This window comes from Rhipicephalus microplus, chromosome 3, assembly GCF_043290135.1.
Source record: "Rhipicephalus microplus isolate Deutch F79 chromosome 3, USDA_Rmic, whole genome shotgun sequence".
Taxonomy (NCBI): domain Eukaryota; kingdom Metazoa; phylum Arthropoda; class Arachnida; order Ixodida; family Ixodidae; genus Rhipicephalus; species Rhipicephalus microplus.
This window is the reverse complement of record NC_134702.1, coordinates 40,786,083-40,803,822: the sequence shown is the minus strand read 5'-3', so window position 1 is coordinate 40,803,822 and position 17,740 is coordinate 40,786,083. Positions and strand designations below refer to the sequence as shown.

The window sequence follows — 17,740 nt, the reverse complement described above, 5'->3', positions numbered from 1 at the left end:
TGCCCAAGCTCCGAAAGCCAGAACAGAAATGGCGGAACCTCGTAAACAATCGAGACTTGTCCATGGGATTGAAAAAAAAAAAAAACTTCCATCCCCTCAACCAGCTGAACACCAAACAATTTCTCACTAAACGTGTGAACCTTGCGAATGTTCCATGGAGAAGACTAAACAAAAGCGGATGGCTCGCGGACCACATCCCGAAAAGCAAGGAGGCACCTCCAGACAGAGGTGCGACTATGCAACTTGGGCAAGGCCCACCACATCGCCAGGGCCGAATGCCGTACACTCCACACACGCGGTCTTTCAGGCTGCTCTACTGTCGCACCATCCAAACCCAAAGCAGTTTTTTTTTTTTTTTTGGTCAAGGCCCGGTTATACAAGAATGCTACGCTAAGTAAAATGCCCGGCGGCCAAGCCAGGTCCGACACGGCGGCAGCCGAGAGGAGACACTGTGTGCAATGGGACCGAAATAGGAGAGAAAAATTCCTTTACTCTAGCGTGAAGGAAAACGAAAGAAAAAATAGCTAAAATGCATTGAACATTTCTCTTTTTCAATTTCAAAAGAAGCTTGTTTATGCAAGTCGTCAAAAACTTTTTTTCTTTAGAAAACACTGAGAATAGAATAAAAAAAAGGGGGGAACAGACTCCTGCAGCATTTTTAGGTCACTAACAAGCACGTACTAGTCGAAAAGACAGATCACTTGATCCACCACTGGTTCCCCCCCCCCTCTTCATCTGCTGCTGCTGCTGCTGCTCACATTCCTTGTAGAGAGAAAGCCTAGTGCCACTCTTACGAAACGTCTTGGTCTTCAACCTCTGGTGCCTGCTCCTTTTGTTCACCTTCACCTGCAGAAGCAAAAAAATAAAGACTTGCAAGGCAGAAACTAGTTTTGCATCTTTGGCAAAGGAGGTACACAAGGCCACAAATCGCATCCCAACCTTAATGTGCATATATCCGCTAACCTGTAAGCTAACGTATAAAATTGTTACCAAATTCTGAAGTCAACAAAACAGCAGGACCTCATGATGCACTTGTGATGCCTTACAGCATTACCTTTCTGGTGAAGTGAGCCCTTTTATGTGTTATGCATCTATTGTATTTAATAGCACTTGTGGTGTTCTGCTTTCTCGTCTGTAGTACCATGATGGCAGTCTAATGAGCGCACCCTTACTATAGTCGTGTACAACTTAATAAGGCAGCGGCATTTTCCCCTCAAAGGCGGATGTACACGAGCCTCCACCAATAGACGGGCCCTTCAGATGACGTCATGCGCCGGACTACCCTCTGGCCGCTGACCCAGCCGACGGAGAACATGCCTGGCCGCCCTCGCTTCTGTGGAGGTGGCCAGGCATGTTGGCTGTGTCGAGTCCCGTTGGCTGTGTGCGTCTCCGTTCGTCAGAGTGAATTCGAATTATGTGTGGTGGTCTGTCATGCCGGAAATATTATTGTGAACTTATGATACACAATTCCTGCCACCTGTGTTTGTTCTGCACTGTAAACCGGCGAAGAGAGATTGCAGTGAACATCGGTGACGCTGCACTTCGACTGGAGAGTGGACTCCGCGGCGACATACGGATGCAAACAAACATCACGCATGTTTGTTTCATGGTGTTTTATTTGCACACAAGTAAAGTTATGACGAGGAGAATCGGCCAAAGCCTGTTATTTACAGTGAGCGGCGGGTGCGTGTGTACTGTGCCCCTGCGATGCTCGTCGGACGTGGCGAAGTGATGGAGCAAAACCATTATCAGGATCTGGACACGTCATTGGCCCCCTTGTTGGTAGTGAGCAGATTCTCGCGCCACCTTTTGGTCCCACGCCCACTATTAAACGCATTATTTGTGTTGCCACTCACGGGCGGTGCAAACGTCAGCTAACCCCCAAAAAAATTAGGCCAATTGCGTGTCCAGATTTTGGAACACAGTTGTGCAACTCGTATAATTGAATAACTCTGGCACGGAATGCCGTGCGCCAACTTACGAGATTGCAGGTTCACAACAGAAAAAAAAAAAAAAGCCCGACACATTGAAAAAAAAAAAATAAAGATTGGCAAACACACAAATCTTATGCTATGAAACCAGCGACTGCTTTACAATTACACGCCCGGTGCCATCAATCTTTCTCTATAGCAGACGACGCACAGCGTTGTAGAAAGCACAGAATGTTTTTTCTCTCGCAATCTGGCATGTGCTGAGCATTTCCATCATTACAGCTTTACCAAAGCACTCGTCACGATACGCAAATTTTATTTACACCAACAAATACGCGTTTTAGAAGCAGTGACGATTTTATGAGCGGAACTATTTCTTAAGAGGGGACGCGGTTCTTGAAAACCGAAAAATCTAGAAAAAGTGTTTTTAAAGAACCATATTTTGGGGTTGTATGTCACATAAACTGCCTATTCTGTCAATATCAGCACCTAATTCAACCTCTAAGTGCAAAAAAGATGCTATTTTCGAGGCCGCCCCATGGCCCAAAACACGCACAAAAGCCAAAATCAAACCAAAGTTTCGCGCGCGCGCCATTCCGAGACCATGCGGCTGTCCCACGCGATCTTGATTTTGTTTTGACCGTGAATTCTTTCTCTCTCGTTTGCCGCTTTTCAAAATGATGTCAACGCCACAGTTGAGATGCTATCCGCATTTCTACAATATCCGATGCATAGCGCTGATTGGCCAGAACGGCTCATTCATATTTTGCTGGCGAAAGCGCGCCGGCCATTGGCTGCTGCGCTGGAAACGGGGGCGGTCCCTCCTGCCGATGGCACGTCCGGCGCTTTGGTCTTGCTGTTGCTCTCCGCTCCGACCGCTTCGAAAGACGTTTGCTTACGCGCCGCTTTTTGCCTTGCACTGTATTTTCGATCAGTTTCTCTTCTTTCTTTGTTTTTTCTTTTTGCACAAGTTCTGTGTCCTTTATTTTTGTTGCTGTGCGTGATACTGGCAACGAAGCCAACGACTGTGCGCTAGTGCGGAGCACGGAAACGTATTATGCGGATTCTTCAAGAATCGAAACTCCGCTTTTCTGTTGCAAAGCCCAGTGCGTAGATGCTTGCGCCGGCGAAACTGTGCTGTTGGCTGCCACCAGACCAGAATCCGACAAACCGTGTGTACCTGGAGCCGCGAATGCATCGAGCATGTTCGAGATCGCCGGATTTAGCATGTGGTCTGAATTGGTACCGTCGAGCGTGACACCGAAAGTTGCCAAGATCTCCAGACCCAGCACTTCGTCTGCATTGGGGCCAATAGCGTGCATGGGCCGTCGACCCTTCATCTGAAGAAGCGTTTCCTAACTAAAGAAGAAATCGATGCGAATGCGAGACGTCGTTCGTGCTGAACTCTTATCTAAGCCAGCAACGCAAAAAAAATTTGAACTGATGCAGCCGGATCTTGAAAAAGATACCCTACGTCTGAAAAAAATTCTGAAAAAAAAAAAAAGTGCATAAGGACACTTCAAGCTACTCTGCTGAAGCTTTTTGAGGAAAACACGTGCTCACAACCCGTTTTCTCAAAATGGATTTTTTAGCTAGTTGCGGTGCTGAGGAAAGCGATTTCTCAAGAATTGCTTATAAGATCTGTGTGCCATTTCTTTTATTCAGCTCCTGGATGATTTTGCCAGGGTGTAACAATTTTTTTTTTGAAAATTGGTGCCATTAATTATTAATAAACAATTATTTTTTGATAAATGTCATACCTACTGGCTACATCAAATTCAAAGTTGCATAAAATTTTTCTGGAGGGTAAATTGAAAAAATGGCTCTTTAGTGCCCTAAAATATTTATCCAGGGATGACCACAAAAAATTTCAGTCTTCTGGTATGTCCCGAGATTTCTTCCGGCTCTTTCTCAGCACACAAGTGAACCACCCTGTTAGACCTCAGTAACTCTAGAACCCCTGAACACAATTTCATGAAGCTTTGCAGTTTTTCTGGTTTTAATGTAGTGAACATACCCTGAAAGTTTCATGAAGATACAGTAAACCCTCGTTAACTCGAACTCGCATATCTCGAAATCTCAGTTAAGTCGAAACTTTTTTTCGCCGTGCATTAACCTCCCATAGGTGCTATGTATTTGCCCCCTCTTATCTCGAAACGTTTTCCAGAGGGAACAGTGGATATCTCGAAATCTTGACAGGGACGGCAGAAGGCAAAGTCTACTCCCAGCAGGAAACGAGGGCTCCGTGCGAACGCTTAGCTCTTACTATACGTGCCGAACGCAGTCGTGAAGGGCGAATTTGAAATTCCCGCGGACGCAGCCGTTTCCTATCAGCCTTGTCAGGCAACTGTGGGAGTGATCACGTGTGCGCACCTGCGCGCGACTTATGCGCGGTGGGCGGCGTGTGCAGCATACGCCCGTCAGTACGCAACCTAGCCCTTGCATGTGCGAGCTGGTATTCTTTGTTTTCCTCGCGATCTGTGCACGACGCATCTTGAGCTCAGTTTTGCTGAGTAGTGAGTGGTCTGTGCAACGGACGCTTCCGTATCGACCAAGATGTCCCGCCCAAAGAAGTGCAAATCTCTGACATTGGAGAGAAAAGTCGCGCTAATCAAGGAAGTGGAAAAAGCAAGTCGAAGCAAGTCGTGCATCGCCAAAGAATTCGGCATCCCTTTGTCAACCCTCTCGACAGTGCTTAAGAACAAACAAAAGGTTTTGGAAGGCTTCGAGCAAAGCTTCTCAAGCAAGCGGAAGCGCATTCGAGCGTCCAAATTCCCGGACGTCGTAGCAGCACTTCTGTTGTGGCTCCAAAACGTTCGAGCAGCCAATCTTCCCGTGACAACCCAAATGATGATGGAGAAAGCAGACGCTTTGGCACTGCAGATGGGTCACGCGGATTTCAGTTGCAGCAATGGCTGGTTCAAGCGGTTTAAGACGCGAAATAACGTGTCATCGAAGCCTATCCACGGCGAAAGCGGCATTGTTGACGAACAGGCTGCAGACGCATGGCGCAAGCTACGCCTAGCCGAGCTGCAAAAGGAGTACGCGGACAAGGACATCTTTAACCTAGACGAAGCCACTCTTTTACAAGATGCTGCCTAACCGCACATACACACCAAAAGGCAAAGCATGCTCAGGCGCTAAGCAACGAAAAGACAGGATAACAATTCTTTTTGGTGCCAACGCTACCGGCGATGAAAAGCTGCCCCTCCTCATCATTGGCAAGTCGCTGAATCCCAGGTGTTTCCGAAATGCACGGCTCCCGAGGGATGTGACCTACCGCGCAAATAAAACAGCCTGGATGACGGCGGCGCTTTTCGAAGAGCATGTCCGTGCGCTTGATCAGAAGATGGCAAAGGACGGTCGGAAAGTGTTGTTTGTTGTGGATAACTGCCCCGGCCACGGAAAAATCGACAACTTGGCGGCTGTTACGCTGGAGTTCCTGCCGGCGAACATGACGTCCGTTCTCCAGCCAATGGATCAGGGAGTCATTGAGATGGCCCGCAAGTATTATAGGAAAAGCCTGGTGCACCGAATTCTGATGTCATACGACAATGGGAAAAAGTATGAAATCGATCTGCTGGGTGCAGTCAATCTGATGGCCGAAGCCTGGCGCCAACTACGCCCGCTGGCGATTGCTAACTGCTTCGCACATGCGGGGTTTTCTCGCGCTCCGGAATCGATCGAAGAAGACATTGGCGCAGAATTCAGCGGCTGTGATGAGCTGTGCAATGAAGTGCGCAAAGCAACTGGCTGCGTGAGCGATACTGAAGACGGCGAGATCGCCTTTGAGGAGTATGCACTCTACGAGGCCGACGTCCCCGTCACCGGAATGCTGTCGGACGCCGGTATCGTTGAGATGGCCGTGAATGACGCAGATGACCATGCAGATGAGGAAGAGCCTCGAGAAGTGCCTACGACGACAGAAACGCGTAACATGCTGTGCTTGCTCCGCAACAAGGTCGAATGCAGCGGTGGCGACCAACAGCTCATGCGATGTGTTGAGCAACTGGAGAACGCCTTTCTCGGACCGAACGCTAAAGCGAAACAGGCGAGCATCACGCAATTTTTTGGTCCTCGGTAATAAACTTTTTTCCCCTCCAAATTCTTGTGCCTTTACTACGGTAGCTGTTTTGTGCAGTGGAGCTTTTCCTAGCAGCACTGGCTTTTCTTTTACAGTGACCTGGGCGAACATTTTCGGCATTTTGCTTAACTCGAAATACCGCCTATCTCAAAATTTTCCCCGGATTTGATGGCTTCGAGTTAACGAGGGATTACTGTATCTTAAAAAAATAAAAAGTGCAGTTTACAAGGTAGCCTCCCCCCTTAAGTCGCGGAGCAAATTGGCTGCTGCGCTTCGGTCATCTGGGTGGGGCCTCTCCTGCCTTCTTAGTTGTACTCAACTATATACATTCACTTTCTAGTTGAAGACCTTGCTGCCTTTTGAAGTTGCACCCAACGAAAGTCATTTGCGAGGCTCTCACCACAAACTGGACACCAGGGTTCTGAGCAGCCTTGTTCTTACATCTAGTGCCAGATGCTTCTCCAGCACTGGGGGAATCGGAAGAAAGCTGTTGTCATCAACAAAACAGTCAAATTAGACTGTATTGAACTCAAGTAAACCGAAATATACTTCATATCAAACTATTTGCAAATATGACAGCCTTAAGGAAAAACTACAGCTACATCAAAACGTAAACACCTGGAGCACTTGTTGAACACATTTTCTGGGTCCCTTCGGAAGTCTACCGTAAAAAAATGTTTTACAATATCCCAGATTACACCGCCTTTCCGCTGTGCCCCAAGATAATTTGAAGTTGATGTTGTACTAGGAGCACTAAGATGGGACCAGTTAACGACAAGTGAGCAGCCCAAAGAAAGACGCTCACCGTCGTGCTGCATGTCGGATGTCCAGAGGGTGAGGTTATCCCTGAGCAGCTGCATAATGAGCGTGGAGTCCTTGTAGCTCTCCTCGCTCAGGGTGTCCAGCTCGGCGATGGCATCGTCGAAAGCTGCCTTGGCCAGCCGGCATGCCCTGTCGGGGGAGTTGAGGATCTCGTAATAGAAGACCGAGAAGTTGAGCGCCAGGCCCAGCCGGATCGGGTGCGTTGGTGGCAGCTCCGTCATGGCAATGTCGCTGGCCGCTTTGTACGCCACCAGACTGTTCTCGGCGGCCTCCTTGCGGTCGTTGCCCGTCGCAAACTCGGCCAGGTAGCGGTGGTAGTCCCCCTTCCTGCAGGAACAACCATTTCATTTGCAAGGATGCTTCTTGTTCAACAGAGTTCCTTTCCATTACAGCCGATTCTCGGCGGCCTGAAATCTGTGAAATCAAGCTCTACGGCTCTAACAGAAAAACTGTTTTTATTTCGCACTCCTGTTCCTCTCTCAGTAAACCAAACTCCTGTTAAACTAAACATTTATTTTTTTTTGTCCTTCCAGTTCCGTTACATTAGTTTTGCAGTTGAAGCTGTGTGTCACTATTGCTGAGCACGAAGCTACCTCCATGCGGCAAGCACAACAACCTAAATTTAACTTTGCACGTAGTGAAGGAATTACTTCCACCAAGTGTTCTACACACCAATAAAAAAAGAAAGAAGCAGGATTTACGACAGTAGCTGAATCCTATTGCATATCTGCTAACAGAGAAATTCGTAAAATCCTCAAAAGGGAGGGGGGTAACAACTTATATTTTGATTCGTAGCTGTGATGATTTTGCGTTTAGTGGCAAGCATAATGTTGTTTTGCCGCCATAAGTCAAATAATTCAGAGGCAACAATTTATTTTTGCAATTATTTCTGCTGTTGCAGACCTCACCCGCTTGAAAAAGTTCTCCGTGTAACTTTGCTCAAAGTAGGTTCCATTCTGGTGCCCTTTCACCATCATTACGCTCTCTAGGGTGTTTGTCACTCACAGATGAACGAAACTCCATTTGAGTATTTTTTATGGTATTGAATATTCTTTCGCATTCAGCATTACTGTGGGGAACGAAAAGAATGCCCAGCATAATCACTGAAATTCTGTGAAACCTGAGTGAGCCATCAATACTTCGAACAGCTCCCAAACGTGCCCATTCCACATCGCACCTGGGCTCATTCAAAATGTCTGCTAGAACATTATATGCTTGCAAGCTCGCAAACTCGACCCCAAGTTCATCAATTGCTTTCTCTTTTGATTTACCGCTTGACTGTGGCAAAAGACCAGGGAATGCAGCGACGAAATGATGTACACTGCTGAATAAAGCCGTCTCCAGTGAATGCGTTTGAGCAACCTCAGCCATCTTGAGGTTGATGTCTTTTAATGGAAACTTGTAATGAATATTATCACAAGATGCTGTAACGTATAGATGTAAAGCAGAAAAAAACCTCTCACTTGAGTTCAGTGTCACAACAACACAACGGGTCATGCTGTAAATGACAAGGTCTTCATCTGCTTTCTGGTTGTCTGCAAGCCCATAGCAAACTTCAAGTAATGAATCGCACTCTTTCAGGACACTCGGCCGCACAAATCTGGTGAGGAGATCCTCGAGTACGCAGTTCAAGATGCCCCTCGCTAACTGAATATGGGGAGGAGGGGAGCCTGTTCTTGAATAATGCAGTTCGTTTTCTAAAAAATCAGCACTACATTTTTCAAGAGTAGGCAGCATACCCTATTTAGCTCCGATGACAAGAAAAAAAAACTGACTCTCTTCACGAATCACGAGGTTGGTTTGTCTAGATTCTGTGGTCTGAAGCTTCATCTTTTTGGCTTTAGGTGCAAGATGAACACTTTCTTTTTAGTGGAACTACATCGGTGTCGGCGCTTTTATCCGAGGCCTAAAGTAGACTTAATAGTAGGTGCAGAGCTCTGACATTTGTTGACAAGTCTTCGAAATCTGCTACGACTCCACAAACAGGTCCTGCTTATTGCACTTCACCTCACAAAACAAAAAAAAATTTTTTTCAATGAGGAGTGGCTTCTACTGGTCTGGAAGTCTCTTTAAACACTTTCCCAACGAAAGCCAACAGGTCGGCGCATCATTCAGCATCTTCCTCACCCCTCGACGCCATGCATTTGCTGAATCTTTGAGTAGATCCTTCCATTTCGCACTTTTTTCAAGGTAGAAAAAAAATGTCAATCAAAGCTTCCTCAAACTTGACAGAAAGACATGATGCTCCTTTTTGCGTAGCCAAATTTACCAGATGGCACGAGCAACCGACCCCAATCAAAGCTGGTTGAGCATCTCTCAACATTGTTGACACGCTGTTTTTTTTTTCCGACCACAATTTTGCGCTGTCCGAAAACAAATGCAACAAGTTCTCATCTGGCAACGTGCGGGTCCTCATAGTGTCCAAAATCAGGTGCCCGATCTTTTGACCAGTCCCTTCGCCTTAAATAGTCCTGCGGCAAAGAAGGCTGCTTTCTACTTGACTAGTCCTTTCGCAAAATACCGTATAGTGCGGAATATAGGTCGAGATTTTTTCAAAAAAAAATGTCAAAATGTCACCCCTCGACCTGTATACTAGCCCTTGACATAAACCAAGTGATCGTCTGGCAACAAGGAGTGTCACAAGCTTTTTGGGCATCAGCATCGACATCACCGCGTTCTCTGCCGGCGCCATTTCTCTTTTCTTGTTCATTTAGTGTTCATAGCGAGTGTCGACGTTACTCTGCGACTAGCCATGAATACGGGAACGCGGCGCGAGTTCACCGCTGCGTTTAAAAGAAAAGTTATAAAATTCGCGGAAGCGAATGGCAACATGGCGACACAACGGCAGTTTGGAGTGTCCGAGAAAAGCATCAGGTACTGGCGCAACCAAAAATCTTAACTGTCGGTGTTTAACGCGAGGAAGACGTTTCGCGGTCGCCGAGCTGTGCACCCGAAACTCGAGGACAAGGTGGCGGATTTCATCCATGAGTACCGTGCGAGATCCCTGCCAGTTAATGCGGAGCTCATTCGATCAAAAGCCGCCGAGCTCGCCCGTGAAGCCAGTCTGTCAAAAAAACGCCGAGCTCGCCCGTGAAGCCGGTCTGTCAAAGAAAGGCTTCAAGGAATCCATTTATTCGGTCCGTCGCTTCATGCGACACAAGGCAATTGCCCTTCAACGGCGCACGTCGATCTGCCAGAAGCAGCCGGAGATGTACGAGGACAAATTGATAGAGTTTCAACTGTAAGTAAACAGCCTCTGGCAGCAGCATGGCTACATGCTAGGCCAGATCGGCAACGCCGACGAAACGCCAGTGTGGTTTGACATGCCATCGTCCACGACTGTTTGTGAGCCCGGGGCAATAGAAGTGAAGCTTTTGTCGACCGGAAGCGAGCATTCGTGCTTCACTGTTATGCTTTCCTGCACGGCCGACGGTAGAAAGTTGCCCCTTTTCATTCTCTTCAAGCGGAAGACGATGCCGAAGGAGGCTTTCCCGCGGGATGTCGTCATCCGCGTCAACGATAAGGGGTATATAAACGAGGCCCTAATACCCTCAAATTATGACAGGTAGATTGCCACTATCCCTCAGGAGGAAGGTATATAACAGCTGTATCTTGCCGGTACTTAGCTACGGAGCAGAAACCTGGAGATTTACAAAGAGGGTTCAGCTTAAATTGAGGACGATGCAGCGAGCAATGGAAAGAAAAATGGTAGGTGTCACCTTAAGAGACAAGAAGAGAGCAGAGTGGATGAGGGGACAAACGGGGTTTAAGGATATCATAGTTGAAATAAGGAAATGGACATGGGCCGGGCATGTAGCGCGTAGACAGGATAACCGCTGGTCATTAAGAGTAACTAACTGGATTCCCAGAGCAGGGAAGCAGGTTAGGGGGAGACAGAAGGTTAGGTGGGCAGATGAGATTAAGAAGTTTGCGGGTATAAACTGGCAGCAGCAAGCACAGGACGTGGTTAACTGGCGGAACATGGGAGAGGCTTTTGTCATGCAGTGGACGTAGTCAGGCTGATGGTGATGATGAAATGATGATGAATGCGCGAGTGGATCTGCACAGTGTGGAGCCGGCGACCCGGAGCACCCTGCAGCACCGGAACATGCTCGTGTTGGATGCGTTTCGTGGGCACTTGACGGCATCGGTGAAGGAAAGCATTCACGACGGAAAGACTGATCTTGTCATTTCGGGAGGGATGACGTCAACACTCCAACCGCTGGACGTCGTCTTTACCTTTCAAGAACCGTGTGCGTGCTCTGTACACCGAATGGGTGGCTGGCGACAACCCGCGGACCCCGACAGGCCGGCTGCGCAGACCCACCTCTCGCGACAGTTTCTAATAGGGTCTCTGAGGCATGGAGGTCTCTGCCTGAAGAGTGTAGTGACCATCATTCCGAAGGAGGGCGGCCACTAGCGTGGGTCCCGTCTTAGCGAGCTGCAGGGCACGCGTTAACCGTCGCCATGGCGAGAGAACACAATACTGCTCAAAGTCGCAACACTTTATTGTCTGTGGCAACACCAAACGCAGTACAGCCCGTTGCAAAGGCACGGCGGGAAAGCAAATGGGCTTATCCACACCACGGGCACAAAGTACTACACAGGGTTTCACGAGCACGTCTCCGTGGTAAAGGTGATTCACGGAGACACGGGGCTATGGCCCGGTTGCTCGAGCGAGGGCAAAGGCGTTCGCGTTGGCTTCGGAGGGAGACGGGTCGGCATAGCTTGGCCACGCACTAGGACACCGTACCGCCCTTCAGCCGAGCGTACACAGAGGGGAAACAGAAGGCGAGCGTTTGCCTCGGGCGCGAGGCGCCGTCAGAGTAGCCCGGCGAGCCCCGAGAGTCAACAGACGGAAAAGATTGCGTGGCTCACCGCCTGCTGTCCTGGAGAGTATCTGCCCGCTCCTGACGCAGGGCGCGAAAACCTCTCAGGAGACTCCGCGCACGGCGCCACTGTCAACATTTGCTACCGGGTGAGGGGGTTAAACGTCACTCCGTTCTCCCAGCGCGGCAGACAGCGGAGGAGGCATGTCAAGACATGAGAACGGCAGAAAAAGCGGCAAAGCCCGCGCAAAGGCAGCGGGCTAGCCTCAATTCCCACAAGAGATGATAGTGCGCACATTTAAGAAGTGCTGCATCAGCAACGCTCTCGACGGCACTGAGGACGACATGCTGTGGGAGGTGGCTAGTGATAAGCAGTCGTCGTTGGAGGAGAGCTCAGACAGCTCGAAGGACTGATTAAAGTGAATCCGTGAACTATTCCGCATTTTTTTTTTTTTTTTTTGGTCAAGGTAAGGGGGTTGACCTATATTCCGCCTCGACCTATATTCTGCATTATACGGTAAGTCACCGAAGTGGGATAAAGCTGCATATCCCTATTGTTAGAGCCATCCACAGCAATTGAAAACACTTGCTGTTTGAGGGCATCAATCAAGGACGTCTCCACATAGGCAGCCATTTCCCCCATTATTGGCATCGTCTTTATTCACCAACAGGCATAAAGTCTCACTTCACACTTAGCAAACATTTTCTGGAATAGTGGCCCAGCGTGATCGGTAACAGTCAGCGGAATGTTACGTTCCACTAAAAATGCAGTGAACAGACACTCTGCATTACTAACACCGAAATAACTGGCAGTGCGCACAAGGCTCGACAAGCTTGGCTGGTTGTCGGCGTCCTGCAAGTATACCTGCTGCTTTTTCGCGGCGATGTGCAGCTTGATGTCGGACTTTCCTCCATGAGAAATGCTCACATCACAGGCGCATGTGGTACGAAAACCAAACTTCTCGCCTCTATTCACACTTGAAAGTAATGTCATGGCTGCGAGCCTGCCATCATGCCGCGAAGCAGCAACGCACACAGCAGTCCTACAGTGTCAGACCAGAGGGTGTTGGTCGAACGCGGCAGCCCGAGATACGAAGAAGTCCTCACTGCCGGCAAGGAAACAAAGCCCACCAAAACAATGACCACAACGTTTAAGCTTTGAGGACACGTGAAGGCAGTATGGATGCGTAGTCTTCCCCCGAGAAGATGACAGAAGTCACAAAATGTTGCAGCTCCTGCTGCTGCCGTTGATAACACTAGTACATAATGTTTTCTCCTAGCGGCGGAATATAGCACAACGGCGTTTTTGTGGCCTCCGCGACTAGGTAAGGCAATACGCCATAACCAATCGTAGGGGCCACGCCGTATTACCAATTTTATTGTCTTTAATCGGAAATAAACTGTTACTTATTCCATAAAATTTCAAGACAAGATTTGTAAAATCATAAGCGAGGTCGAAATTCGTACATCTTACGGGAAAATCTTAAGGTTTGGTGGGCACGCTATTGCTGCTGTGCATTATCCTGCAACAGTAGCTAACCTGAGCCACTTGGCAATGTGGCTGTGACAACCCCAAGCAGATAAGCTGCAATCTTTTTTGTGAGATATTTTATCACAATCCCCACCGAATCTTATGGATGTCGTTATGCCCCAACAAAATGACTATTAACTGATCAAGAAAAACACGTGCTGAAGCATTGTCAACATTAGGTGGCACTGAATACCGCATAATTTATGACCCCTGAGATCAGGCTACACAACAGGCAAGTTTCGGAGGTCGTGCATATATGAAATCTTCAAGTTATGACAAGCGAAACAGTGCCAACACTGCTCTTCATTGGCAAGCAGAGCTAGAGAATGAGCTTCCATAAATGTTTCAAAAGAGGACGACACATGGCAAACCCACATTAACAGGTGTTCTCCACAGCTGCTGGCATGTCTACACACACATGTTTACGCTAATTTCATCAGACATACTAATTCAAGGCACAACACACAGCCAGCAAGGCTGCTAAGCCAAATGTTGCACCAAGCTTTTAGGCGACTACCAATTTGGTCTGCTTGAAAACTACTCTGAAGGAATTCGCTAAAACAAGCCACTGGAATAATGGGTCTTGCAATGGCACAAGAAAGCTGTGCAAGCACCAACACAATTCCCTTTCTTTTCCATAGCATTCCTTTTTAGTTTTTGTTTTGAAATTGTGTGCTGGCTTAAGATTTACGACACTTGAAACTTCATTCACAAAAACATAATGCAACAGCTGTGAAAATGTAGAAATGGGCCCCAGTGTAATGATTGTAAGGTTATTTATCTCTCCAAGGTCGACAATAAATAGACGTCATTTGTGTAGATTTCGCCAAAGCATTTGATAAAGTTCCTCATAGCAAATTAAATTTTAAGCTTCAGCAACTGGGACTTAGCTCAGATATACTAAATTGGATAGCCGCGTATTTGGAGAACCGTCAACAAAAAGTACGTGTAGATGATTGCACATCTAGTTCATTGAAAGTACTGTCTGGTGTCCCACAGGGGTCTGTGCTGGGTCCTTTGTTGTTTTTAATTTTTATAAATGATATTTCCGTAGTTGTCGAAAGCCCGGTTAAAATCAAACTTTTTGCAGACGATTGTTTAATTTACGCTCCTGTAACTAACGCAAACGACCAAATCAAAATTAATCGCTGTCTGCAAGCCTTGCATAATTGGTGCACTTAGTGGGGGATGGAAATTAACTTTTCAAAGACTACGTTCACTCATATAACCAAGAAAAAATCCGTACTCGCATATGATTATGAAATCGGAAATAGCCTTCTGACCAGAACACACAGCTTTAAATACCTGGGAGTGACTATTACCAGCGATTTGGGGTGGCACTTCTCATGTTGAGGAGGTGTGTTCAAAGGCCTACAGGAAGTTGTTTTACTTGAGGAAAAAACTCGAAGATGCCCCTAGAGATGTCAAATTACTTTCATATAAGACATTTGTTCGCCCTATTTTGGAGTATGCGTCTTCTGTATAGAGTCCTCATCAGCAGTCACTGAGAGATAAAATAGAAAAAATTCAAAGGCTAGCAGTGCGCTTCATTTGCTCGCGGTACCGGAGGACAGAATCAGTCACAAATTTGTTAAAATCATGTGCGCTAGAACCCCTGCAAGTGCGCCGCGAAAAGCAAAGGTTAAAACTCCTGTTTCAAATTATAAGAGGCGAAATCAAAATAAACAAAGACACATACATACAACCTGCACCCAAACGAGGAGCTCGGTTGAACCATAGTCACCCAATAAGGCCTTTTTGGGCACGTCTGAATGGCTTTAAAAATTCTTTTTTTCTGTATAGTATAGAAGTGTGGATAAGACTTCCAGAGTACGCTGTTACTAGCGCAAATGTCAAAGAGTTTGAGTGTTTGCTAGAATTGTACTACCGGCAACATGAAACGTAATGTCTGTTTTGTCATTGTGTATTGTTTTTGTTTTGTGTTTATATTCCTCCCTGTAATGACCCTCAAGTGAGGGTTACAGTATTAATAAATAAATAAATAAATAAAAACACAGTATACTATAGTGATGGGCAACTTTAATGCAATGGTAGAGAAGAAGCAGGCTGGAGGCCAGGCAGTAGGAGATTACGGCATTGGTACTAGAAACGCCAGAGGAGAACTACCAGTGGAATTCGCAGAACGCAATAATTTACGGATTTTGAATACCTTCTACCGAAAACGAGGAAACCGCAAGTGGACATAGAGGAGCCCTAATGGCGAAAATAAGAAAGAAATAGACTTTATAATGAGTGCACACTCAGGCATCGTGCAGGATGTGGAAATGGTTGGCAAGGTACGATGCAGTGACCATAGAATGGTACGGTCTCGAATTCGCCTAGACTTGAAGAAGGAACGACAGAAACTGATACGCAAGAAGCCAATCAATGAGCTAGCACTGAGAGGGAAAGTACAGGAATTCAGAGTGTCGCTTCAGAACAGGTACTCGGCTCTTAGTGAGGAAACCTACCTTAGCGTAGATACAATGAATGATAATCTGACGAGTATCATTACGGAGTGTGCAGTGGAAGTTGGAGGCAGGGTAGTTAGACAGGACACTGGCAAGCTTTCCCAGGAAACGAAGAACCTAATTAAGAAGCGTCAAACCATGAAAGTGTCAAGTACAACAGACGAAATAGAACTGGCAGAGCTTTCGAAGTTGATTAATAGACGTAAAGTATGCGATGTAAGAAGGTATAACATGGAGAGAATTGAACACGCTCTGAAAAACGGAGGAAGCTTCAAAGCAGTGAAGAGGAAACTTGGGATAGGCAAAAGTAGGATGTATGCACTAAGGGACAAAGAAGGCAAAATAACTACCAATATGGATAGGATAGTTAAAATAGCAGAGGAGTTTTACAGAGATCTGTAGAGTAGCCGAGACAACCACGACCTTAATACTATAAGAACTAGCAGTAACCCAGATGACACCCCACCAGTAATGATAGAAGAAGACGGAAAAGCTTTGGAGAGCATGCAAAGAGGCAAAGCTGCTGGTGAGGATCAGGTAACATCAGATCTGCTGAAAGATGGAGGAGAGATTGTGTTAGAAAAACTAGCCACCCTGTTTACGAGGTCTCTCCTGACGGGAAGAATACCAGAGTCTTGGAAGAACGCTAACATCATCTTAATACATAAGGAGATGACAAGGACTTGAAGAATTACAGGCCGATCAGCTTGCTCTCTGAAGCATACAAGCTATTTACAAAGGTAATTGCTAACAGAGTAAAGAAAACGTTAGAATTCAATCAACCGAATGAACAAGCAGGATTTCGAACAGGCTACTCAACAATTGACCACATTCATACTATCAATCAGGTAATAGAGAAATGCTCAGAGTATAACCAACCACTATACATAGCCTTCATAGATTACGAGAAGGCGTTTGATTCAGTAGAAATATCAGCCGTCATGCAGACACAGCGGAATCAGGGCGTAGATGAAGTATATATAAACATTCTGGAAGAAATCTACAGGGGATCAACTGCTACCATAGTGCTTCATAAAGAAAGCAACAGAATACCAATCAAGAAGGGTGTAAGGCAGGGGAACACAATCTCGCCAATGCTATTTACCGCGTGCTTACAGGAGGTTTTCAGAAGCTTAGAATGGGAACAGTTAGGGATAAGAGTTAATGGAGAGTACCTTAGTAACCTGCGCTTCGCCGATGACATTGCATTGCTGAGTAACTCAGGGGACGAATTGCAACTCATGATTAAGGAGTTAGACAAAGAGAGCAGAAAGGTGGGTCTTAAAATTAATCTGCAGAAAACGAAAGTAATGTACAACAACCTCGGAAAAGAGCAGCGCTTCGAGATAGGTAATAGTGCAATTCAAGTTGTAAATGACTATGTCTACTTAGGGCAGGTAATAACCGAAGAGCCGAACCAAGGGATTGAAGTAACTAGAAGAGTAAGAATGGGGTGGAGCACATTCGGCAAGCACTCTCAAATAATGACAGGTAGATTGCCACTATCCCTCAAAAGGAAGGTATATAACAGCTGTATCTTGCCGGTACTTAGCTACGGAGCAGAAACCTGGAGACTTACAAAGAGGGTTTAGCTTAAATTGAGGACGACACAGCGAGCAATGGAAAGAGAAATGGTAGGTGTAACTTTAAGAGACAAGAAGAGAGCAGAGTGGATTAGGGGACAAACGGGGGTTAAGGATATCATAGTTGAAATTAAGAAGAGGAAATGGACATGGGCTGGGCATGTAGCGCGTAGACAGGATAACCGCTGGTCATTAAGGGTAACTAACTGGATTCCCAGAGAAGGGAAGCGGGTTAGGGGGATGCAGAAGGTTAGGTGGGTAGATGAGATTAAGAAGTTTGCGGGTATAAATTGGCAGCAGCAAGCACAGGACTGGGTTAACTTGCGGAACATGGGAAAGGCCTTTGTGCTGCAGTGGACGTAGTCAGGCTGATGATGATGATGTAATGATTTATATGTGGGGTTTAACGTCACAAAACCACAATATGATCATGAGAGATGCCATAGTGGAGCTCCGGAAATTTTGACCACCTGGGGTTCTTTAACGTGC

The 17,740-nt window shown here is 46.7% G+C and overlaps 1 protein-coding gene across 1 annotated transcript in view; it reads right to left on the bottom strand.

Annotated features, from left to right (window-relative positions):
* Positions 1-470: 470 nt before the first annotated feature.
* Positions 471-17,740, bottom strand: part of 14-3-3epsilon (tyrosine 3-monooxygenase/tryptophan 5-monooxygenase activation protein epsilon) — a 45,867-nt gene continuing 28,597 nt past the window's right edge. Inside the window, exons 4-5 of the mRNA XM_037427143.2 lie at positions 6,821-7,164; positions 471-846 (exon numbers count right to left, since the gene is read on the bottom strand). Coding sequence (XP_037283040.1) covers positions 791-846; positions 6,821-7,164 — 400 coding nt within the window. The 3' untranslated portion in view covers positions 471-790. The remainder of the gene's footprint in view (positions 847-6,820; positions 7,165-17,740) is intronic.